The 25,874-nt window shown below is 40.8% G+C and overlaps 1 protein-coding gene across 5 annotated transcripts in view; it reads left to right on the plus strand.

The window, feature by feature from the left end:
- The window catches only part of LOC132402906 (serine/threonine-protein kinase VRK1-like), an 88,803-nt gene that overhangs the window by 4,533 nt on the left and 58,396 nt on the right, over positions 1 to 25,874 (plus strand). For all 5 annotated transcript variants that reach the window (XM_059985987.1, XM_059985988.1, XM_059985989.1 and 2 more), the window contains exons 2-7: positions 5,707 to 5,847; positions 11,072 to 11,127; positions 17,624 to 17,693; positions 18,037 to 18,124; positions 18,210 to 18,318; positions 21,391 to 21,483. In XM_059985987.1, the coding sequence (XP_059841970.1) occupies positions 5,712 to 5,847; positions 11,072 to 11,127; positions 17,624 to 17,693; positions 18,037 to 18,124; positions 18,210 to 18,318; positions 21,391 to 21,483 (552 nt within the window). In that variant the 5' untranslated portion in view covers positions 5,707 to 5,711. The remainder of the gene's footprint in view (positions 1 to 5,706; positions 5,848 to 11,071; positions 11,128 to 17,623; positions 17,694 to 18,036; positions 18,125 to 18,209; positions 18,319 to 21,390; positions 21,484 to 25,874) is intronic.

The raw sequence follows: 25,874 nt of genomic DNA on the forward strand, positions 1-25,874 counted from the left end.
CTCTCCAAGCGACTCCATGAAAATATTATTGAAAAGCACAAGTCAGGAGATGGAGATAAGAAAGTTTCCAAGTCACTGAATATCCATTGGAGTACAGTTCAGTCAATCATCAAGAAATGGAAAAAATGTGGCATAGCTGTAAATCTGCCAAGAGCAGGCCATCCTCAAAAACTGAGTGACCCTGCAAGAAGGGGACTCATGAGGGAGGCCACCAAGAGACCTATGACAACTCTGAAGGAGTTACAAGCTTCAGTGGCTGAGATGGGAGAGAGTGTGCATACAACAACTGTTGCCCGGGTGTTTCACCAGTCACAACTTTATGGGAGAGTGGCAAAGAGAAAGCCACTGTTGAAAAAAACTCACAGGAAATGAGTTTTTGAATTCTGAAGTTTGCCAGAAGGCATGTGAGAGACTCTGAAGTCAGCTGGAGGAAGGTTCTATGGTCTGATGAAACCAAAATTGAGCTTTTTGGTCATCAAACTAAACGGTATGTTTGGCGTGAGCCACACACCACCCACCATCAAAAACACACCATCCCTACCACGAAGCAAGGTGGTAGCTGCATCATGCTGTGGGGATGTTTCACTACAGCAGGCCCTGGAAGGCTTGTGAAGGTAGAGGGTAAAATGAATGCAGCAAAACAGGGAAATCCTGGAGGAAATCCTGATGCAGTCTGCATGATAACTGAAACATGGAAACCTCCAAGGGAGGTAAATACATTTTATTGCACTGTAGATGGGACGAGGGATAAGGTCCTGCAGAATGAGGACAGGGAGTTAGGTAAGAAGTTAAAAAGCAGGACCTTGAGGGTAGTGATCTCCAGATTATTCCCAGGGCCACATGCCTGCAAGATCAGAAATAGAATGGTAGGCCAGTTGAATGCGTGGCCAAGGAGCTGCTGCACAGGTCAGGTATTTACGGCCTTGTACTTTTGGGATCTCTGGAGCAATGGGTGACCTGTACCTGTATATTATAGGAAGGGTGTGGAGAATTTAGAGACAACCCTGAGATTCATTTTCTTGCAGGCATTCACAGTAAATAGAAGAAACTCAATTTAATCAGTGAAAGACCACGTCCAACAGGCCAGTAAGCAACTAGTGTGCATAAGACAACAAACTGTACAAATAGAAAAGAAAGAAAAAGAAATAATAAGTAAACAATAAATATTGAAAACATGAAATGAAGTGTCCTTGAAAGTGAATCCATCGGTTGTGGGAATAGTTCAGTGTTGTGTTGAGTGACGTTGAGTGTCATTATACTCTCTGGTTCACGAGCCTGATCGTTGAGGGGTAATAACTGTTCCGAATCTGGTGGTGTGGGTCCTGAGGTTCCTGTACTTCCTTCCTAATGACAGCAGTGAGAAGAGAGCATGGCCTGGATGGTGGGGTCCCTGATGATGGTTGCTGCTTTCCTCTAATAGCACTCCATGTAAACATGCACAATGGTGTGGAGGGCTTTACCTGTAATGGATTGTATACATTTTCCATTCAAGGAGATTGGTATTTCCATACCAGGCCATGATGCAGCCAGCCAATATACTCTCCACTGCACATCTATACAAGTTTTTCAGAGTTTTAGATGTCATGCCAAACCTTCACAGACTCCTGAGAAAATAGAGGAGCTGCCATAATTTCTTTTTAATGGCACTTATGCTGGACAGGACAGATCCTCTGAAATGATAATACTGAGGTATGTAAAGTTGCTGACCCTCTCCATCTCCGATTCCCCCAATAAGACCTACAGTTTCCTTCTGGAGTCAATAATCAGCTCCTTGGTCTTGCTGATATTGAGTGAAAGGTCATCGTTGTGGCACCACTCGGCCAGATCTTCAGTCTCCCTCCTTTATGCTGACTCGTCACCACCTTTGACTCACCCAACATCAGTGATGTCACCAGCAAATTACATGTGGCATTGGAGCTGTGGTTATCCTCACAGTATAAAGTGAGTAGAGCCAGGGGGCACCTGTGCTGATGATGGTGATTGTGGAAGAGGAGTTGTTTCTAGTCCGAACTGACTGGAGTCTTGTGAGGATAGGTTGAGTGAGCCAGGGCTTTTTTCTTTGGAGTAAAGGAAAATGGCAGCTGACTTGATAGAAGTGTACAAGATGATAAGAGGCATAAATTGAGTGGACAACCAGAGACTTTGTTCCAGGGCGAAAATGACTAATATGAGCAAGCATAACTTTAAGGTGTCAGGAGCAAAGTGTAAAGTGGATGTGACAGGCAAGTCCATTACACAGAGTGGTGGGTCTGCTGCACACACTGACAGGAGTGGTAATATTGCAATGGGCACATGGATGGAAGAAAAATGGAGGGCTGTGCAAGAGGAAAGGGTTAGCTTGATCCCAGAGTCGGGTAAAATGTTGGACCAAATCATAGGCCGAAGAGCCTGTTCTGTGCTGTACTATTCGATATTCTAAGAGGGATAGGTTGTACTTGAGTCAGAGAAAAACCAGTATCCTTGCAGAGAAATTTGCAAGTGTTACACATGATGGTTTAAATTAGACCGACAGAGGGATGGGACTCTGAGCAGGGCATGTCATGGGATTAAGCACTAGCCACCAAGAGCAAGTCTAGTAATCAGGATATCCAGGGGCACAATAAAAGAACTATTCAGTTAAACTACATTTATTTTCAACAGGTAAATTGTACAAACTAAAAGCACAACTTGAGTCTGGAATATTGTTAGCCATAATGCGAGGAGGGCAGGGTGGCAGCTCAGTATTCCAGAATACAGATGGTTCAGATTTGACAGGTACATTTGGGAGGGGGTGTTGCCTTCTTAATGAGAGACCAAGCAGTAACAGCAGTACTTAGGGATGCCATTCCTGGGGGATTGTTAAGTCCGGCCATATGTGTGAAGTCAGAAGAACAAAGGGATAGTCACTCTAGTGTGGATGTAGTACAGACCTCCAATAGCCAGTGGGCACTTGAGGAGCAGGTGTGTAGAGAAATTGTGCTTAGCTGTAAGAACATTAGCATTGTATTACAAGGAGATTTTAATTTCCCTGTTATTGTCTAAACCACCCTGAGGGTTAAGGACCCGGGGTGGGGTGGAATTTGTAAAATGCATCGAGGAAAGTTTCCTGAGTCAAAATATAGAAGGTCCTAGTTAGGAAAGTGTAACCCTGGACCTCCTCTTGGGAAACGAGGCAGGGCCAGCAACTGTAGTTTGGGAAGGCTGTCAGTGCCAGTCTGGTGGCCATAATTGGATTAATTTTAGAGTAATAATGGAAAAGGATTAACCAGATCAACAGGTTAGGGTCCTAAACTGAAGGAGAGCTAATTTTGAAGGTATTTAACATTAATGAACGGCTTTATTTGTCACATGTACAGTGAAATGCATTGTTTGTGCCAACCAATCAAACTGCCCAAGGATGTGTGGGGGCAGCCTGGAAATGTTGCCATGCTTCTGGTGCAGACACAGCATGCCCACAACTTACTAACCTTTGCCGGCATGTCTTTGTAATGGGGAAGGAAACTGGAGCACCCAGAGGAAACCTAAATGGTCACAGAGAGAATGTACAAAGTCAGGCAGTAGTGGAATTGAACCCAGGTTGCTGGAATCGTATTAGACTAACCAATAGCTCCTGTGCTGCCATTAGCTCTTGGTAAGGGCGTCGAGAACTGGAAGGTAGCTAATATACTATTGTTTAATAACGGTAGCAAAGACGTGCCAGGGAACATCAGACCAGCCTGTCTGAGGTCAGTAGTGGGGAAGTTTCTGGAAGGAATTCTGAGAGGACAGGGTACAAGAGTCTGATCAGGAGGAGCTTGCATGGCTTTGTGCATGGGAAGTCATGTTTGATGAATCTTTTAGAGTTCTTTAAAGAGCTAACCAAAAGGGAAGATGAATGTTGGGGAGCAAATGTTACCTATTTGGAGTTTGGCAAGGCCTTTAACAAGGTCCCACATGGTAGGTTGGTTTGGAATGTTAGATCCCATGGAATCCCGGAAAAGGTAGGTGGATTCGAAATTGGTTTGAAGCTAGGAAGAGTGGATGGTGGTTGAAGTTTCTCGGAATGGAGGCTGGTGACTCGTGAGCTGCGGGGTTTCTTGTTGGGACCCTTGTTTTTGTTATTTATATAAATGAATTGGATATAAGTTTTGTATAGTAAATTTGTGCATGACACAAAATTAGGTGGTGCTGATGGTGAAGAAAGTTATCATAGATTGCAAGGGGATCTTGATCAGTTCGGGAAGTTGGCCAAGGAGTGGCAAGTGGATTTCAGTACAGGTAAACATGAGATGATAAGTTTTGGAAAGTCAAACCACCTTAGGGCTTACACTATGAATGCTAGTGCAATGGAACAGGGAGATTTAGGAGTACAAGTGCATAGCCCATTGAAAGTGGCATCACAATTAATCAGAGCGGTGAAAAGGGCTTTTAATACACTGGCCTTCTCTAGTCAGGGCATTGAATTCAGGGTTGGGACATTGTGTTACAGTTGCAAAAGTCTTTGGAGAAGCCATACTTGGAGTATTATGTATAGTTTTAATCACCCTGCTATAGGAAAGATGTGGTTAAACTGGAAAGCATGCAGAGAAGATTTACAGTGATGTTGCCAGAACTAGAAGTCCTAGGTTAAAGGGAGAGGTTGGCCAGTGTAGGTCTTACTTCCTTGGAATATAGAATGTGTGGTGACTTTAATAGAAATATCTAAAGTTATGAAAAGCATTTATATAGTAGACGGTAAAAGTCTTTTCCACATGGTAGTGGAGCCCAAAACTACGTGGCATAGGTTTATGATGAGAGGGAAAAGATTTAAAAGGGACTTTAGAGGGCACCCTTATCATGTAGAGAGTGGTGAGTACATGGAATGAATTTCCAGAAGATGATCGAGGACGGTACAATAGGGTTATTTAGGAAGGACTTGGGTAGGTAGATGGAGTGGCTCCTTATTCTCTGAACCATAAGGCATTAGCATAACCTGATCAATTGTGGGAAAGTGAGCAGATAGATTATGATGAACAGAACCCTTGAAATAAGTGCTAATTCCTTTTTCTGATTCCACATGCAAAAGTAACACTATTCTTGTTCTTTGTAGGGATTATGCCAGTCTTGTTCTTTGTAAGGATTTGCAGGGATATGGGCTGAGCACAGGGAATCGAGGCTAGCTGGGTGGGCACCAAAGTTGGCATCATTTTGTTGAGCCAGAGGGCATGTATGCATCCTTTAATGTTCTTTGGCTCGATGAAACCTACTGAACTCTGAAAGGACTGATGGAGTGAATGTGGAGAGGATGATTTCATGAGTGGGAGAGTCCATGATCTGAGGGTACAGTCTGAAGATAAAGGAATTTACCTTTAAAACTTCAGCCAAAGAGCGGTGTGTAGGTGGAATTCAGAGTTGTGGAGGCCAGCTCTTCAGTTATATATAAGGCTGAGGTTGATAGATTGTTGATTATTTAAAAAAAAAGGGTTCTGGGTGAAAGCAGAAAGCTGACATTTGAAAAATATTCATGATTGAATGGCAGAGCCAAACTCATTGGATTGAATACCCTAATTCTGTTCTTGTATCAAGGTTTTAAGGTCTATTGAGGTGCAAGAATCTGTTCCACATTCTCTAACCATAAGATATTAGCATAACCTGATCAATTGTGGGAAAGTGAGCAGAAAGATTATGGTCAACAGAACCTTTGAAATAAGTGCTAATTCCTTTTTCAGCTTCCAGATACAAAAGTAACACCAGTCTTGTTCTTTGTAGGGATTATGCCACCCAAGGGTACCACTCGAAAGAAGCTTCCTGAACCTCTGCCTGAGGGATTGGTTCTGACAGATTCTGAGAAAAGACATTGGAAACTTGGGAAAGTTATTGGCAGCGGTGGATTTGGACTGATTCACTTAGGTAAAGAATATCTTTTTGCACAATTTATTTCGTGAGAAAGCCTGAGCTCTTTAAGTGATTCACAGTCAACAAACATTCAGTATTTACTGTTTTACTGGGAGGTTGCTTTGCATCAGAGTGCTATGTAGTAACAAGGAATCTCTGAGCATCACAAACTGAATCCATCCTGATATTTTTATGAGTCTCCATTTAGTTTTTTTCTACATCAAGGGGAAACTCAGTCTATAAAGCTTTTGACTTTCATCCTGTGGGAAAAGTATGTCCAAAACTGCATTATTCCCTGCAAGTTGCATTGCTCCTGGTATTGCTTGTGGCAGTTAATGAAAAGCAAAGTGTGAGGGATGTTCTTTGCTAAATTTAATTCTATTTATTTATTTATTTATCTATCTATCTATCTATTTATTTTTATTTTTTCCCCACCCATTCCCCACCCATTTATTTATTTATTTATTTATCTATCTATCTATCTATTTATTTTTATTTTTTCCCCACCCATTCCGGTTTACCACCCACTCTCTCCCTATCCCCTTATTTATTAATTCATTGTATCAATTGTATGATCAATTCTATCCATATTAAACCCTAATTCAGAATATACTTTCTCTCCATTTCTGGATAACACTAAGGTAGTGTTATCCAGAAATAGAGAGAATGTTTATTAGTTCGTGATTTTACTAATAAGATAAATTTTTGTAAATGCATTGAAATTCACCACATATATAAGGTGAGCCTTTATTTGACAATCATCGAGTGAAGTGTAGTTTTTGTCTTATTATCTTAGAACTATCGGTCACTTATTGGAGCACAAGTAATGGTGGCCAGCAAACCTGATATTGTTCCTGATAGAATAAGAGCTTAGGTATTCCAAGAGGTTAGAACAAAACAGCAAAGTATTTTATTTCCAATAAATACATCAGTCTGCAGAAGTTTACTTTGTTGCTCTTTTTGCACGGTAAACGTAGCTTTGGTCTCTGGCAGATGTTAAGTGTCCAATTTGATGTGTTTTGAAAAATATTGATGCTAGCATCAAAGATTGAGTAAACTTGGCGCAAATTTGTGATCTTGACTCAAAAAGCATGGTGCTGAAAACCGTCAAAACAGGCAGATTGGATTACCTGAGCATGACATGGTGCAGCCAGGTGTGTTTGTTGAGAACTCAGGAGGTTCTACAACTTAAATATTTTCAGTTGGAAATACTTTTTTGATGTATTAAATGTTGAAATACATTTAATTGCTCAGAAACTGACAGGTGTATACCAGTGAAATATTGAGTCGTAATGGAAACATAATATTTTTCCAATTTATATTCCTTTAACCACAATATTCAACTGATTTTACCTAACAATTAATAATGCATAGTAACAGTAATACTTGACAATATACTTTGGTTTCTGAACTAATTGAGGATAGATAACATTGAACATAGAAATCTACAGCACATTACAGGCCTTTCAGCCCACAATGTTGTACAGACCATGTAACCTATTTTAGAAACTGCATAGAATTTCCCTACCACATGGCCCTCTACTTTTCTAAGCTCCATGTACCTATCTGAGTCTCTGAAAAGACCTTATTGTATCCTCCTCCAGCACCATCACTGGCAGTGCATTCTACACATCCACCACTCTGTATGGAAAAACTTACCTCTGATGTGTCCTTTGTACCTACTTCCAAGCACCTTAAAAATATGTCTCCTTATGTTAGCCATTTCCGCCCTGGAAAAAAGCCTCTGGCTAGCCACATGATCAATGCCTCTCATCATTTTGTACACCTCTATCAGGTCACCTCTTATCTTCCGTCACTCCAAAGAGAAAAGGTCAAATTCACTCAAACTATTCTCATAAGTCATACTCTCCAATCCAAGCATCATCCTTGTAAATTTTCTCTGAACGCTTTCTATAGTACGCACATCCTTCCTGTAGAGAGGTGACCAGAAATGAACACAGTACTCCCCAAGTGGGGTCAAAATAAGGTCTTATATAGCTGTAACATTACCTTATGACTCTTGAAGTCAATCCTGTAGTTGATGAAGGCCAGCACATCATACGCCCTCTTAACAACACTGTCAACCTGCATAGCAACTTTGAGTATCCTGTGGACATAGACCCCAAGATCTTGCTGATCCTCCACACTGCCAAGAGTCTTACCATCAATATTACATTCTGTCTTCAAATTTGACCTACCGAAATGAACCACTTCATGCTTATCTGGGTTGAAGTCCATCTGCCACTTCTCAGCCTAGTTCTGCATCCTATCTATGTCGCACTCTAACCTCTGACAATCCTCTTGACTATCCACAACACCCCCATCTTTTGTGTCATCAGCAAATTTATTAACTCCCCTTCTACTTCTTCATCCAGGTCTTTTATAAAAATCACAAAAGGAGGGGTCCCAGAACAGAACCCTGCAGAACACCACTGATCACCATCCTCCATGCAGAATATGAACCATCTATAATCACCCTTTGCCTTCTGTGGGCAAGCCAATTCTGTATCCACAAAGCAGGGTCTCCTTGGATCCTTTGCCTCATTATGTTCTGAATGAGCCTTGCATGGGGAACCTTATTAAATGCCTTACTGAAATCCATATACACTACATCTACTGCTCTACCTTCATCAATGTGTTTTGTTACATCCTCAAAGAATTCAATTGTAAGTTATGACCTGCTCGTGACAAAGCCATTCTGACTATCCTTAATCAGATTATGTCTCTGCAAATGCTCATAAGTTCTGCCTCTCAGGAACTTCTCCAACAACTTGCCCACCACTGAAGTAAGACTCAATTTCTTGAGTTACCTCTACACCCTTTCTTGAACAAGGGAACAACATTTACAACCTTCCAATCTTTTAGTACTTCTCCTGTCCCTATTGACGATGCAAAGATCATTACCATTTCCTCCTTTGCTTCCCACCATAGCCTGTGGTATATCTTGTTCAGTTCCGGCAACTTATCTAACTTAATACCTTTCAAAATCTCCAGCACGTCCTCTTCCTTAATGTCTACATACTCAAGCATTTCAGTCCGCTATAAGTCATCCCCACAATTGCCAAGCTCCTTTTCAGGGATGAATACTGCAGCAAAGTATTCGTTAAGCTCCTCTGCTGCCACCTCCAGCTCCATGCACTTGTTTCCACTATCACTGCTGACTGGTCCTATTTTCACACAGTTCATCTGCTTGCTCTTCACATATTTGTAGAAGGCCTTAAGGTTTTCCTTTATCAAGCTTGCCTAGGCCTTCTCATGGCCCCTTCTAGCTCTCCTGATTTCATTCTTGAGCTTCTTCCTGGTACCTTTGTAATTTTATAGAGCTCTAACTGTACCTAGAACCTTTTGTAAGCTTTTCTTGGTTTCTAGATTTCCTACATCCTTTGTTCAACAAGGTTTGTTAAGCCTACCATCTTTTCCTTGCCTCAATAGAACATACCTGTGCAGAATGCCAGGCAAATGGTCCCTGAACATTTGCCACATTTCTGCTGTGTATTTACCTGAGAACATCTGTTCCCAATTTATGTTCCCAAGTTCCTGCCTAGTAGCATCATATTTCCCTCTACCCCTATCCCTCTCCATCACTATGATGAAGGAGATAGTTGTGATCACTACAAAGTTTTCTCCCACCGAGAGGTCTGACACCTGACCAGGTTCATTCCCATTACCAGATCAAGCCACTCCTCTAGCTGGCTTATCTACATATTGTGTCAGGAAACCTTCCTGAACACAGTTAACAAACTCCACCTTGTCTAAACCCTTTGCTCTAAGGAGATAACAGTTAATATTAGGAAAGTTAAAATCACCCATCACTACAACCCTATTATTATTGCATCATTCTAGAATCTGCCTCCCTATCTGCTCCTTGATATCTCTGTAGCTATTGTGGGGGGTCTGAAAAAAAAACAACCAGTAGAGTGGAGGATTACATATACCTGGGGATACGAGTTGTCAATAAACTGGACTGGTCAAAGAACACTGAGGCTGTCTACAAGAAGGGTCAGAGCAGTCTCTATTTCCCGAGGAGACTGAGGTCCTTTAACATCTGCCGGAAGATGCTGAGGATGTTCTATGAGACTGTGGTGGCCAGTGCTATCATGTTTGCTGTTGTGTGCTGGGCAGCAGGCTGAGGGTAGCAGACACCAACACAATCAACAAACTCATTCATAAGACCAGTGATGTTGTGGAGGTGGAACTGGACTCTCTGACAGTGGTGTCTGAAAAGAGGATGCTTTCCAAGTTGCATGCCATCTTGGACAATGTCTCCCATCTACTCCATTATGTACTGGTTAGGCACAGGAGTACGTTCAGCCAGAGACTTATTCCACCTAGATGTAACACTGAGCGTCATAGGAAGTCATTCCTACCTGTGGCCATCAAACTTTACAACTCCTCCCTCGGAGTGTCAGACACCCAGAGCCAATAGGCTGGTCTTGGACTTATTTCCACTTGGCATGATTAATTTATTATTATTTAATTATTTATGGTTTTATATTGCTATATTTCTTCACTATCTCTTGGTTGGTGCAGCTGTAACAAAACCCAATTTCCCCTCGGGATCAATAAAGTATGTCTGTCTGATTGACTTCCTTTTCTGCAGCTGTGATACTATCACTGATTCACAATGCCACTCCCCCACCTCTTTTGTCTCCCTCCCTGTTCCTGTCTGAAACATCTAAGGCCCAGCACCTTCAGCAGCCATACCTGCCCCTGAGAAATCCAAGTCTCTGTAATGTATTGACATCCATGTATTGATCCATGCTCTGAGTTCATCTGCCTTGCTTATGATACTCATGTTTCAGGTCTGTCCTGTTGCAAACTGAGCATCAGCAGTGTTTTTGTGACTATGGTGTGTGCTTGGATTTTATTGAAGCCAGCACTACAGACCATTGATTGAAATAACTAACTCAGCACTGACTTAGGATCAACATTTGTAATTTCATGATGTACCATCTGTAGTTTGTGGAAGGGTTGTGAGTACAGATATTATTCTGTAATAATTTTACACAGATTAAACACAATATAAAGCCTTGTTTATATCACCTTTCCTTTAGTAAGTAGATGATTGCAAGTCCTTGAAAATGAAACTGGCAAATTTAACTGCTGAAAAAGCATTAGAGTAATATCCCAGTCAGAGCTGAGGTTTGAATAGGGTGGGGAATTCACTGGTGGATTTTTGTGTCAATAATCACTGCATTGTTTGATTTTTGGTCATTTTTTTAATTGTTTTTATTTCTAGCTGCTCCTGCTTCAGCAAATGATGTTGGGAATGATGCAAAATATGTTATTAAAATAGTAAGTAAGCTGTTTTCATGGAGGTAATTTTTGGATTATATTTGCTTGAAATCAAACTGCAGTTGTTCCATTCAATAACACACTTTCAGCTTTTGTTTGTTCCATTACTGAGGTACCTAGTTGATTTCATTTTGTACAACTGAACTTCAAATCCAAAAGAGCTCCATATTATTGTAGAATTACAAACACAAGAAAAACTACAGATGCTGGCAATCCAAGCAACACACACAAAGTGCTGGAGGAACTCAGCAGGCCAGGGAGCATCTGTGGAAAAGAGTATAGTCGGTGCTTTGGGCTGAGACCCTTCAGCAGGTCCTGTACTCCGTAAATGTCGACTGTACTCTTTTCCATAGATGCTGCCTGGCCTGCTGAGTTCCTCCAGCATTCTGTGAGTGTTGTCTAGATTGTTGTGTTGGCTACGCCCATGTACAGAGCCTATTGATGGGGTCAGGTGACTGTTCCTCACAAGCTCGTTGTTAACCTGATAATTTATATTCTCACGTTGATATACAGTCAACCTATTATTGCTGTTTTTTTAAAACTCAGAAATAGAGCCCTTTTGGCCCAGTGACCCCACACCACCCATGTGACCAACTGACCTACTAACCCACCCGCCTTTGGAATGTGAGAGGAAACAAGCACATGAAGGAAACCCAACGTACAAACGCCTTACAGCAGTGGAAATTGGTCCTGGGTTGCTGGTCCTGTAATGATGTTACACTGGCCACTACACTGCCATGCCACCACAAATTATTGATGATTTGCAACATTTTTTATAATTTCATCACACTATTTACTAGTCAAATCACTGAGCACAAAAACAATCTCTTGGCCCATCTCATCCATGCCGAACTGTTACTCTGGCTTGTCCCTCAACCTCCAGCTGGACAATAGCTCTCCACGCCCCTCCCGTCCAAGTATAGCAACTTCTCTAAAGTGTTGAAATCAAACCCACTTCCACACTCTCACCACCCCCTGAGTGAAGAAGTTCCCCTTAAATACTTCTCCTTTCACCCTTAACCCTAGTCCTCTAGTTCTAGTTTCACCCAACTTCAATGGAAATTACCTACTTGCATTAACCCTATCTATACCCCTCATAATTTTGTATATCTTTATCAAATCTTCCCTTGTTCCCCTACTCTCCAGTGAATAAAGTTTTAACCTTTTCAACCTTTCCTATAACTCAAGTCCCAGCAACATCTTTGTAAATTTTCTCTGTACTCCTTCAATCTTATTGTTATCTTTCCTGTAGGTAGATGATCAGAACTGCGCACAATACTCAGCTTTTATTTTCACATTCAGATTTTTTTTTATCGTGCATTGAACTACATAGTGAAATGGGTCATTTAGACCATAAGGCATAGGATCAGAATTATGCCATTCAGCACATCAAGTCTGCTTGCCACTTCATCATGGCCGATCAGTTTCTCTCTGAACCCTGTTCTCCTGCCTTTCATGCCCTGACTAATCAAGAACCTATCAACTCCACTATAAATAAACCCAGTGACCTAGCCTGCTCAGCCACCTGTGTCAATGAATTCCACAGATTCATCACTGTCTAGCTAAAAAAAATCCCTTCTCATCTCCACTCTAAATGGATCTCCCTCTTTTTTAAGGCTGTGGTCCTAGACTCCGCCACCATAGGAAATATCCTCTCCACATCCATTCTATCTTAACCTTTCAACGTTCAATATGTTTCAATCAGATCCCCCTCATTCTTATAAATTCTTGCGAGTACAGGCCCAGAGTTGTCAATCATTCCTGATACAATAACCCTTTCGTTTCTGGAATCATTCTCCTGAACTTCGTCTGAAGCCTCTCCAATGTCAGCACATCCTTCCTTAAATGAGGGGCCCAAAACTGTTCACAATACTCCGAATGGGGCCTCACCAGTGCATTGTACGGCCTCAGCATTACATCCTTCTTATGTTCCAGTCCTCTTGAAATGAATGCTAGCATTACATTTGCCTTCCTCTCCATTGACTCAGCCTGCTAGTTAACTTTTAGGGAATCCTGCCCAAGGACTCACAAGTTTCCTTGCTCCTTGGAATTTTGACTTCTCTCCCCATTTAGAAAATAGTCTAAGCTTTTATTCCTGCTCCCTTTGTTCTCATCCTTTGCCTCTGCCAATCAGCCAATGCTCTATCCATGCACTTCCCAACACTATTCCACCTGCCGCTTCTTTGCCCGTTCTCCTAATCTGTCTTAAATCCGACAGCCTCTCTGCTTCCTTAATGCTACCAACTCCTCCTCCTCTGTTAGTATTGTCCGCAAACGTGGCCACAAAAGCATCAATTCTGTCATCCAAGTCGTTGACTTACAAGATAAAAAGAAGTGATTTCAAAACCAACCTCTGCAGAACAACACTAATCATCCACAGCCAATCAGAATACTCCCTTTGTTCCTATCCTTTGCCAATCAGCCAATGCTCTATCCATTCTAGTATATTTCCTGTAATACCATAGGCTCTTATCCTGTTAAGCACCTTGCACATGATACCTTGTCAAAGGCCTTCTGAAAATCCAAGAACACAATATCCACCAATTCTCCTTCGTCTTTCCTGCTTGTTATTTCCTCAAAGAATTCTAACAGATTCAGCAGGCAAAATTTTCCTTTTAAAGAATAACCATTCTGGAAAGATTATTACTAATGCTTTCAAGCTCTCTTCAGCGACCTCTTACAGAACCTGGAGGTGTAGTTTGTTTGATCGAAGAGACTTATCTACTTATCTACCTTCAGACCTTTCAGTTTCCCAAGCACATTTTCCCTCTTAATAGCAACTGCACTCACTCCTGCCCCCCCACAATGAAGACTGATGCAAAAGACTTAATCAGTTCATTCGCCAATTTCTTGTCCCCTATTACTGCCTCTCCAGTACATTTTAAGGCAGACAAATTTCTACTCCTGCTTCTCTTTTACTCCTTTCTCATGCTTCGCTAATTTCCTTTATCCCATTGTAATGCTAATACATCTGACTTTAGCATCTCCCTCTCAAATTGCAGGGTGAATAATATCTTAATATGATCACTTTCTCTTAAGAGTTCCTTTACTTGAAGCTCTCTAATCAAATCTGGTTCATAACACCACATTCAATCCAGAATAGCTGATCCCCTAGTGGGCTCAACCACAAACTGCTCTAAAAAGCCCTCTTGTAAGCTTTCCATTAATTTTTTTTTCTCTGGGATCCAGCACGAGGCTGATTTCCCCAATCTTCTTGCATAATGAAATCCCCCTTGACTATCATAACATTGCCCTTTTTACATACCTTTTCTATCTCCCATTGTTATTTGCAGCCTCCATCTTGGCTACTGTTTGGAGGCCTGTATATAACTCCCATCAGGGTTTTTTTACCCATGCAGTTTCTTAATTCTACCCACAACAATTCTACATTTTCCAATCCTATGTCACCTCTTTCTAAGGATTTGATTTCATTTTTTACCAGCAGAACCACATCACCTCCTCTGCCAATGCAATGCGTATCCTTGGAAGTTAAGCTCCTCGCCATAATCTTCTTTCAGCCAGAACTCAGTGATGCTCACAATGTCATAATTGCCAATCTCTAACTGTGCTTCAAGATCATCTACCTTATTCTGTATACTGCATGCATTCAAGTATAAAACCTTCAGTCCTGTGTCAATAACTCTTTTTGCAATTTGTCCCCCTTTTACACGGCAACTCATCACAGTGATTGCAATTTTGCCTTCTCATCTGCCTGTCCTTCCTGACAGCCTCAATACTCACTGCTTCTGCTTGTAAACCAACAGCCTTATCACTGGTTCCCACCCCTGCCAAATTAGCTTAAATCCACTCCGTTAACAACCACCCACTTAAGGATGGGTGGGGTAGGGGGTGCGGTAGTCTGCAAGTGTTACCACCTTTTTCTCACCAACATCTTATACAACTTCAATATAACATCCCAACTCCTGTACTCAGTACTTTGATCTATGAATGCCAATGAGCCACATGCTCTCTTTATGACCATACCTACCAGTGATGCCTCTTTCAAGGAATTAAAGATCTGTACTCACAGATCCTTCTGTTCGATCACACTTCTCAACACCCCACCATTCAATCTGTAAGTCCTGCCTTGATTTGTCCTCCCATCTCACTCTTGTCTACATTAAATTCCATCCACCATTTCTCAGCCTTCCTCGCTTTACCCAGTCTTGGTGTCATCCACAAATTTGCTGATCTAGTTTATCACATTAACATCCAACTCATTGAGTCATTGAATTGTGCAGCAAAGGAACAGGTCCCTCAGTGCAACTGGTCCATGCTGACAGAGATTCTTATCTAAACTAGTTCTATTTGCCTGCACTTGGTCCATATCCCTATAAACCGTTCCTGTCCATGTACCGTTTAAATAATGGTAATCAAGTACTTGTGGTTCTCACCTAGTTGAATTTTGTTGTTTACAATCCTTTTAACAATTTCATTAAAAAAATCTCTTCCTCTGGTTTTATGACCTTGTTTTTCTATATTAAATGGCACCTAGTTTTGTTTTGTTTGTAATGCATTCTCTTCAAATCTCTACGTATTTACTAATTACTTGATTTTTTTTTAAATTTCAGCAAGCAGATCCTAAGTTCAGATTTTTAATTGCTAATCATGAAACAATATTATTAACAACTTGGTGAAGGGATCAAATGTCAAATTGCATATTTGCTGATGATATTAAACCAGTTTAGATTACAAGCAGGGAAGAGGGCATCCAGAGTTTAAAGGAATGCTAAGTGTATGAATATGTTGGATAGAATGTTAAGTGGGAAAATGTAAGGTCACCTACTTTGGTGTACAAAATAGAAAACCTTTTTTTTAATGTGAGATATTGGGTAATGTAGACAATTAAAGTATCTCGGTGGCTTGCAGTTAAATTATAGAAAACAGATATCCAGTTTCAGTAAGCATTTGGAAGGTGTTACGTGTCAGCCTTTATTAGGAGAGGATTTGAATATGGAAGATGATGACAGTTGTATAGGGACTTCATGAGATCATACAATTGCAAGAAAAAGTTTGTGAACCCTTTGCAATTACCTGGTTTTCTGCATTAATTACTCACAAAATGTGGTCTGATTTTCATCTAAGTTACAATAATAGACAAGCGCAATGCTGGAAGGATGATTATTCTGGATGAGAAGTCCATAATTGGGAGCCCTGGTCTCAGAATATGGGAAAGCCTGATTAGGAGTGAGATGAGGATAACTGTTCTCATGCAGAGAGTAGTGAATCTTCAGAATTTTCTATCCTGGTCGAGTGTGATGTATACCTCAACCCATAAAAATGCCCACTTACAGCCTTTCATAATGAGAGAGCCTTTGTGTCTGCCTTAGATATATTCAGATTTAAAAAAGATTATTTGACTAAATTCACACACAACCTCCATCATTCAAAAAAAAACATCAGCTTTTTCAAAATACTGTTGGCCTTATTGCATCTTGAATCAATGCATGATTTTCTGTTATCTGCTTTCTCCCAGATGTGCATTTGTTCCTGGTCTCCTACAACTAAGGAATTAAAATTCTCATCCTTGTGTTTGATGCTCCCCATAGCTTTGCACTTCAGTGTCATGTGGATTCCTTTTGGTTTTTTTTTTGGCCTTTGTGATACCTCCTTTATTCACTCTTGCTGTCATGTGAACTTCACACTTACAAATACACTTTCTTTCATATACTTTCCTCTCCAGCACCCCATCAAGATTCATTTCTTCCACCAAGTTTCCATTGCACTGCGCCAAATAACCTGCTTTAATGCCATCAGTTTTTTTCTCTGTGAAACTCCTGGAAATGTTTATCTGGTTATAATGCCCTTTCTACATGCACTTTATTCTTTATGCTTAAAGACTAATCTGATTTCCAGATCTTGAATTTACTTTACCTACCAGCTCATTTGGCCGGGGATTGTAGAATATAGCCATGATGGCAGGTATAGTATTCAAGTGAGAATATAAAAAGGAGGAAAGTTTTGGAGTTGCCCTTCCCCTATCGCTTCTCAGTCTTCCTCCCCTGAGTAAAGACTCAGTAGATCGGGGGCAGGGGGGGGGGGTGGTGCAGGCAGTGTATGTGGTCTGAGATTGGACTGTCCACTAGAGATCTCTTGGATATGCATGATGGGCCATGGCTAGATTTATGTGTGATGATATTTCCCCAGTGTGATGCACAGGTGATTAATTTCCTTTAGTGAATCCAGACAACAGGAACAACAGACTTCCCAGCCAGCCTGTTACCCACAGAAATGCATTTTCCAATCGGAGGCATTGGAGTACTACTGGATTTGGGAAGTGTGACTGGTCATAAATCACCTAACTCAATGTGGATTTGGATTTGGGAGTTGCTTTTCTCTATGACTCAGAATTACTTGATGCTTACTGAGGCACAGGAATGGCCAGTTAACAAGTGGTTTCCACCTCATGTGCAAGGGATGAAACAGCTTTAAATCTGATCGTAGTTCTACTTTCCCAAATGTGTGCCTTAATAAAAGAAGTAATTCTTGTTTTCAGGAGTACCAAGAAAATGGACCTCTGTTCTCAGAGCTGAAATTTTATCAGAGGGCAGCTAAACCTGAACACAGTAGGTACCTGTGAAAATCGAGTGTGCTAATTACACATTGTATTTATGAGCTGCTGCTTGTATGAATGAGAAGAAATTTAAATACAGCGTTATTTCCTTGTACATAGTAATTATATTTTTTAAATCAGTCCCTCAGTATGTTCAGGACTAATTCCATGTATCATCATCATCTTCATTCTGTAGCCGATGAATGAGGAAAATAATTGAACATAATTGCGGTGTTACTACAAAGATAACCAGATTTAGTAGGACACAGCTAAGGAATAGGCTAATTTTGCTTGTGTGCATCAAAAGAAAATGCAAGTATTTTAATGGAGGGTTTTGTTTGTGCTTTGCTTTTTAGTAAAGGCATGGATGAAAAGCCATAAACTGAGTTTCTTGGGGATTCCTGCTTACTGGGGATCAGGCTTGACAAAGCACAATGGGAGGAGGTGAGGAGGCTCTGTGTCTCATGTCATTTTGTCCTGAAGTAAACGCTTCTTTCAGGAGTGACATCTTTCTCTTTCTTTCTCACAGCTATAGATTCATGGTAATTGACAGACTTGGTGTCGATTTGCAAAAATTGCTGGAAGCAGGGGAGAACAGGCTGGATAAAACTTCTGCTTTGAAACTAGGCTGTCAGCTGGTAAGCAATGGATACAAGTAATATTCTTGTCACACATCTCACTGACAGAAGGCTAGAATTACACCAGGTTTGAGCCTTTCTTTACTATTGTGAACAAACTGACATTCTAGTTCTGAATCATAGTATCAGAGGCAAAAGCAGGCATGGGGTATTGCTACTCTATAACACAGCAGGCAAAAGTCTTTGTATTTCTGTAGTTAAGTTGGTGGTGTTGATTCCCCACAATATTACAACAATTTGTATGTGTTTAAAAAATCTATGGAACCAGGGGGTGTAAATAAGAACTCATTGGTTTTCAACAGAGAGAAAAATCTGGAGACAGGAGATTTAATGGAGGGGTGCACTGATATTCTGTATCAGGAAATAAGTTTTAGATATTTTGACACATGTTAGGCAGGATAAGTCTCCAGGGCCTGATGGGATTTATCATGGAATGCCATGGGAATCAAAGATGGAGATTTCTGGGTCTCTGGAGACTTGTTATCACTGGAGGAAAGCTAATGTCCTTGGTTAAAATGGGCTAGAGGGATTGCCTTGGAAATTGTAGACTGGGAGCATTTCAGCATTGCTTGGGAAGTTGCTGGAGAAGGTGCTGACAGACAGGGTTTATGTTCGATTGTAAAGGCAGGAACCGATGAGGAGTCAGTGTGTTTTGAGTGGGAGAGATCATGTGTTGCAAATTTGATAGAGTTTTTGATGGGGTAACAAATAAACTGATGAAGGTAGTGTGGTAGACATGTGCATTTCTGGTCACCCCCATTACAGGAAGGATGTGGAGGCTTTGTAGAAGGTATAATAAAGGTTAGTTATGATGCTGTCTGATGAGAAGAGGCTGGACAAGTGGATTTTTTTTCCTGGAGTGTTGGAGGCTGAAAAGAGGTTTATAATGCTATGAAAGTTATGTACAGGAGAAATAGAGGCTTTTCCCCAGGGTGGAAATGTAAATACTGGAGGGCACAACTTTACGGTGAGGGGGGAAAGTTAAAGGAGAAGCTGACTGTGTGTATTTAAGAGGCTTTCAGACCGATATAGGAACAGGAAGGAGTTGCAGTGGTATGGATCAAATGAAGTGAAATATGTTCAGTTTAGTTTGGCATAATGGCCAGCAGTAGTGGTATGTTGGGCTGAAGGGCCTTTTACTGTACTGTTTTATGTTCAATGTTAACTGGACAAAGGTCCTGTGTTGCAGGCTGTTCCGGAAGGCATAGCCAGGGAAAGCATAGTGCCCATGAGGGACAGCAGGGATAATTAGAGGAGATCTGAGGGCGCCATTTTAATCACACAGAGTGCAGTGAGTACCTGCAGCACACTGCTGGACAGAATGGTGGAACCTAAGTTGCTGACAGCGTCTAAGAAGTGGGTTTAGTACGCATCTATACAGTGTGGATGTGGTAAACCAAATGGGTGGCTTTCATGTTGTAATGCTATGACTCTCAGGTGATCAGAGGTGTGTTGCAAACTGATTCGAAATTGGCTTGATGATAGGAGGCAGAAGGTAAGAGTGGATAGGTGTCTTTTTTTTTCTGGGTAGAAATTTATAGCAAGCAGTGTGCTGCAGGGATCGGTGCTGGGAAGTTGCGTGGTGTTTAACATGTAGAAATAATTTGGAAGAGAGGGTAGGTGGTATGATTAGTAAGTTTGCAGACAACACAAAAAGTGATGAATTCACAGGCGGCAAAGAATATTGTTTAATGCTCCAGCGAGCCGTAGATCAGCTAGAAAGTTAAACGGAGTGGGAACAGTTAGAATTTAATCTAGAGAAATGTGCAACAATGCACTTCGGAAAGTGAAATTTTTATAGGACATACAGAGTAAATGATGGAGACCTTAGCAGTGTTCATGTACGGAGAGACGTTGGAATGCAAGTCCATTTTTCTTTGAAAATGGAGACATACTGTAGATAGAAAGGAGATTAGAGAAGGTATTTGGTATCTTTGCTGTTGTTGGCCAGGTCATGGAGTATAAGAATTGGGACATGATGTTGTGTCTGTACAATTAGATTATATTTGGAGTATTGTTTACAGCCCTGGTTGCCACACTACAGGAAAGATGTCATGACAATGACAGAGTGCAGAGGGGATACACCAAGATGTTGCCTGAAATGGAAGGTTGCAGATTTAAGGGGAGATTGGATATGCTGTTCTTTTTTTTAACTGAAATGCAGAAGTTTGAGAGGTGAATTTAGTGGGATTTATAAAGTTATGAGGGGAATAGATTGTGAAAGTAGGGGAGTTTAGACCTAAAGAATACAGACTGAGAAGACTGAAATTTAAGAGACTGAGAGGTAAGTTTTTCGTACAGAAGGTTGTGGTTATTTGGAAAGAGGTGATAGAGGCAGATGCAGTTACAAATTTTAAAAGTTATTTCTACAGGTACTTGGATATGAAAGACAGAGGGATGCAGCCTAATGCAGGCATCATGGTTGGCATGGATGAGGGGGCCGATGGGGCCTGTTTCTGTGCTTGTACAGTTCTATGACTTCATGTTCACATTAGGTAGCACTAGTGCTGTTCACTATTTCTGAAAATTGGCTTTGAATTTCTGAGGGAAGCAAGCATCCACTTTGGGTTTTCAACACTTGAAACCAAGGTCAAACTTCTGATTCGCTGTTTTCCAAAAAAAGGGAGGAGATATTTATTGCAGATACTGAATAGGAGTTATGAGAGAGCTTGCACCTGTAGAAGTTTAGTGATGCAGTCAGTGACATGAAAATTTGGAAATTCAGTTGCTCTTGGTCTTGCAAGATGGAGGGAAAGGAAGATTAAATAGCTTTATTTTGTAGCTATCTTTGCTTTTTTATTTTAGACATGACTAAAACAATGCCATCATGCTGAACTGGTAACTGTTTAACCTTGGAATAGACTGTTTTTGTTAACTGGAATTTTCCAATGGTCTCCAATTAAGATTTCAATCTTTGATTAATGGAGGGTTTATGGGAAATAGGGTATCTCTGTGCTGTTACTGTTTAAAAGTAATGTAACATTATCATGTGTAAGAAATTATTTTGACCCCAGTACTTTGTGGACTGACATTCATTTTTTCAATTTATACATGTGCATAATATAAGAGCAGCTTGATATTTTGGAGTTTATTCATGAGCACGAATATATCCATGGTGACATCAAGTCAGCAAACCTGCTTCTGGGCTTCAAAAATCACAAAGAGGTATCGTATATTTGCCTTTTCTGATAACAAATAACTTTGTCCTTGTGTAATGAATGAATAAGAGGAGAGAAAGGGTGCAGCTGAGAAACTTGACTTGCGTGTTAAAGCTGACTTGGGCATCGCAACTGTTTTTTTCCACTTCATGTTAGATTGTTGTAGCAATAACCCAGATTAATAAATGCAAGTCAGATTGTCTCATCATTTCGTGAATTGTGACATACTTACACAAATGGCACTAATTGCTGAATGAAAGGTGGAGAATGGAAGGTAAATGTGAAGGTGTGAATGTGAAGAATAGGGAACAAATCCTAGTGAGATGTCAACTGCCAACAGCCAACAACTTTCACAATGCAGCACTTTTCACAGTGCCTGTGCCAGTAAACTGGAAGAATTACAGTTTATTTCATGTTGATTTCAATTATTTTATAACTATAATGATTGGAAGTGTTCCTGTACAGTGCTAAACACTGGCATTTTGCATTCTGCTGTGTATTCTTTTAAACAAGTATCAAATCATTTTAAAAAAAGTTGGGTTAAAACACCTTTAGATAGACCACATTTAGGTCCTCATTCATAAGGAAATATTTTGCATATCTTAGCCACACACACAAAATGCTGGAGGAACTCAGCAGGCCAGGCAGCATCTACGGGGGGGGGGGGGGAGTACAGTTGATGTTTTGGGCCAAGACGCTTTGGCAGGACTGGAGAAAAAAGATGAGTGGATTTAAAAGGTTGCGGGGAGGGGAGAGAGGAACACAAGGTGATAGGTGAAACCAGGATGGGGAAGGATGAAGTGCTGAGAAGTTGATTAGGGAAAGAGATACAGGGTTGGGGGGGGGGTAGAGGGAGTCTGATAGGAGGGCAGAAGGCCTTGCAAGAAAGGGGGAGGTGATGGGCTGGCAAGGAGATAAAGTGAGAGAGGGAAAAGGAGATGGGGAGGGAATGATGTGCTTGGTGGTGGGATCACGTTGGAGATGGTGGAAGTTCAAGAGATTTATGTACTTATCTTAGTTGTTTTGAAGTGGCAGTGGGAAACTGGGTCCTTATTGATGTGCTGGAATTTTCTTCAATATTGTGTTTGCATTGTGACTTGAATGTTCCCCACTGGGACCATTCAAAGAGCTATTTGTCAATACTAACACCAGCACTTTTTCAAAAAATGGGCAAGAAGAGGTTTTGTCATTTACCATTCTGGGCATTGTCTATTGCAGAGTGAAGGTTTATTAGTTTAGTGACTCTTTCAGGGTCAAACCAAGCATTAATTTCTTTGCTTTGATTATGCCATGAAAGGCATATGTGGATAATTTAGTTTTATTTTGTCCATTGGTATTGGGAGCCACATTCATTCTGGTTGAATCATATAGACTCTATACGATAGAGTCTATTTAACAGAGTGGTATTTTGGCAAGTATTGGTTTATCATAGTCTCATGTACACATAGATACACTGTAAAGCTCGTCTTTCGAACTCTTGCATAACGATCAAATCATTGCACTGGGCATCGAGGTAGAAGTAGGTAAAACATTAAGAATACAGAATAAAGTGTAAAAGCTAGCAAGACAGTGCAGTGCAGGTAAACAGGAAAGTGAAAGATTATAATGAGATAGATTATGAGGCCAAGAGTCCACTGAATAATACGAGAATAATTCAGTAGGGAATCTGTAGGTAGTGTTCCTCGACTCTGTTGCCTTTGCCCTTGGTGGCAGAGTTTATGGGTTTGCAAGTGCAGTGGAGTAACCTGATTGGGTAATTGCTGTACATTTTGTGGATGGTGCACACAGCAGCCATTATGCACAGGAAATTGTTGGGTAAGGAGCCAGTTAATTTGGTTTCTTTATCCTAGATGAGCTTGAGTTTTTTGAGAGTTGTTGGAACTGAGCTGATTCAGGTAAGTGGATAGTATTCCATCCCACTTTATCATGTTGGAGATGGTGGGAAGGGGCTTTGAGTTCCGGCAGAAGAGTCACTGCAAGCTTTGCAGGCACGGTGGTTAGATGGCTGTTCTGGTTGGTTTTCTAGGTAATGCTTACTCCCAGAGTAATTGATGATTGACAACTTAGTAACAGTAATGCCAGGGTAGATGGCTAGGTGGTCTCTAACTGGAAAGGACCATTGTCTATGGCACAAATGTTATTTGCTGTTTAAGTCCCATGTTACTGAGATCTTGCTTCATGCATGGATGGATTGTTTGTCTGAGAAGATGTGCACAGAATTGAACTTTGTAAACTCATCAGCAAGTGTCCCTACTGTTGACCTTATAACAGGAGACTAGTCAACACTGAAGGATTTGAGGCTGGTTGGGCTTGGGATTCTACCTTGAGTTGATTTCTGTCGGCTGGGATGATTTACATCCAACAACTGCAGTCAACTTCCTTGTTGTGCTGGGGTGTTTTGCTCATGAATTTGACCTGTTTTACCACTACATTTGGACATGGGTATCCTTGGCATTGAAGTTAATCAGCTTGATCTCATTTGTGGAGTTCAGATCAATACCTGGACCAAGGCTGTGATAGGTCTGGAGGTGAGTGGCCCTAACAGAAACTAAACTGGGTATTTGTGAGTAGATTGTTGGAAAGTTAACCTATGACAACCTTCTATCATATCCACAATAACATCAACCTTTGTGTCATCTGTAAACTTATTAACACACCCTTTCATTTCCTTATCCAAGTCATTGTTAAAATTCATGAGGAACCTTGTTGAGCACCTTCCTAAACTCCATCCACGCCACATCCATTGCTCCATGGTCATCAGTTTGTTTTGTCACTTCCTTGACAAAATGCCTTCCCTCACCTCCCACGATAACCTAAGATATATCCTGTCCAGGTTGGGGACATTTATCCTAATGCTTTTCTAAAGTTCCAAAGCATCCACTTTCTTTGTATCAACAAGTTTCAGCATATTGGCCTTTTCTATGCAGACCACACATTTGTCAAGGTACCTCTGAAGCAAAGTACTCATTACCACCTCTCCTACTCCTCCAACTCCAGGCATGTGGTTTCTCTTCTATCCTTGATTGGTCCTACTCTCACTCTAGTCTAGAGGTACATGCAGAACATGTTGAGATCTTGCTTCCCCTTGAGCTCAGGTGTTACCTGTCCCTTTTGTACAGGCCTTACACTTCTTAATAAACTTGGGAACTTGGCTCCCTTTGCAAAATCAGAAGTAGCAAGCCTGGGTGTATTCCTTGATTCAGTTTTGAATTTTGAATTATAGAATTTTGAGCTACTTAAAGAAAGTGATGAGAGCAGCAGAGTTATGCCGTTTCTGTCATGTAATGATGCTGAAAATCTAATTCACACCTTTATAGCGAAGAGACTAGATTATTAGACTAGATGAGAGAACATATCTCTCCCATCCTAGCTACTGTGCATTGGTGTCCTGTATCTTTTAAAAACTGGTTTTAAAGTTCCCTTACTTGTTTTTAAACCTGTTAATGGTCTGGGACCAAAGTATATCACAGACTTGTTTTCATTTTATAATCCCGCTCAGTCCCTCTGTTCTTCTTCTGACAGTCTCTTAAATTTAAACAATTTCCCTCAAAAGGTAATTGACAGGTCAGCTTTTTTGAACTGTGTTCCTATTCTGTGATATTCAATACCAATAACTACAGGGGATACGGACTCATTTGACGTTGTTAAAGCAGCAGCTCAAAGCTTACTTATGTAATCTTGCTTTTACCTAACATCTTTTTGTCTTTTATTTTCATGTTTATCTTTATTTTTTAATTTACATATTGTGCTTTATTCCATTATAAAGCAATTTGAACTGCATTGTCTGTATAAGAAGTGCTCTTACGAGTAAGTTATTAGGGTGATGGAGAGTACAGCACAGAAACGGGCCCCTTGGCCTCATGTAGTCCATGCTAAACCATGTAAACCACCTACTCCTGTTGACCTACACCGGAATGATAGCCCTCCATTCCCCTACTATACATGTACCTATCCAAACTTTGGTTAAACATTGAAAAAGCGCTTGCATACACCATTTGTCCCAGCAGCTCATTCCACACTTTCACGACCTTGGAGTGAAGAAATTTCCCCTCGTATTGCTTTTAAACTTTTCACCTTTCTCGCTTAACACATGATGGCTGGTTAGCATCCCACCCGACCTCAATGGAAAAAGCCCACTTACATTTGCCCTATCTATACCTTTTGTAATTTTGTATACCTCTATCAAGTTTCTTCACAATCATCTACATTCCAAGGAATAAAGTCCCAACCTATTCAATCTTTCCTTATAACTCAGGTCCTCCATACTCGGCAACAACCTTGTGAATTTTCTGTGTACTCTTAACAACCTTGTTTACCTCCTTCCTGCAGATAGATGACCAAAACTGCTCACAGTACTTCAAATTAAGCCTCACTAGTGTCTTGTACAACTTCAATATG

This window comes from Hypanus sabinus, chromosome 12, assembly GCF_030144855.1.
Source record: "Hypanus sabinus isolate sHypSab1 chromosome 12, sHypSab1.hap1, whole genome shotgun sequence".
NCBI lineage: Eukaryota > Metazoa > Chordata > Chondrichthyes > Myliobatiformes > Dasyatidae > Hypanus > Hypanus sabinus.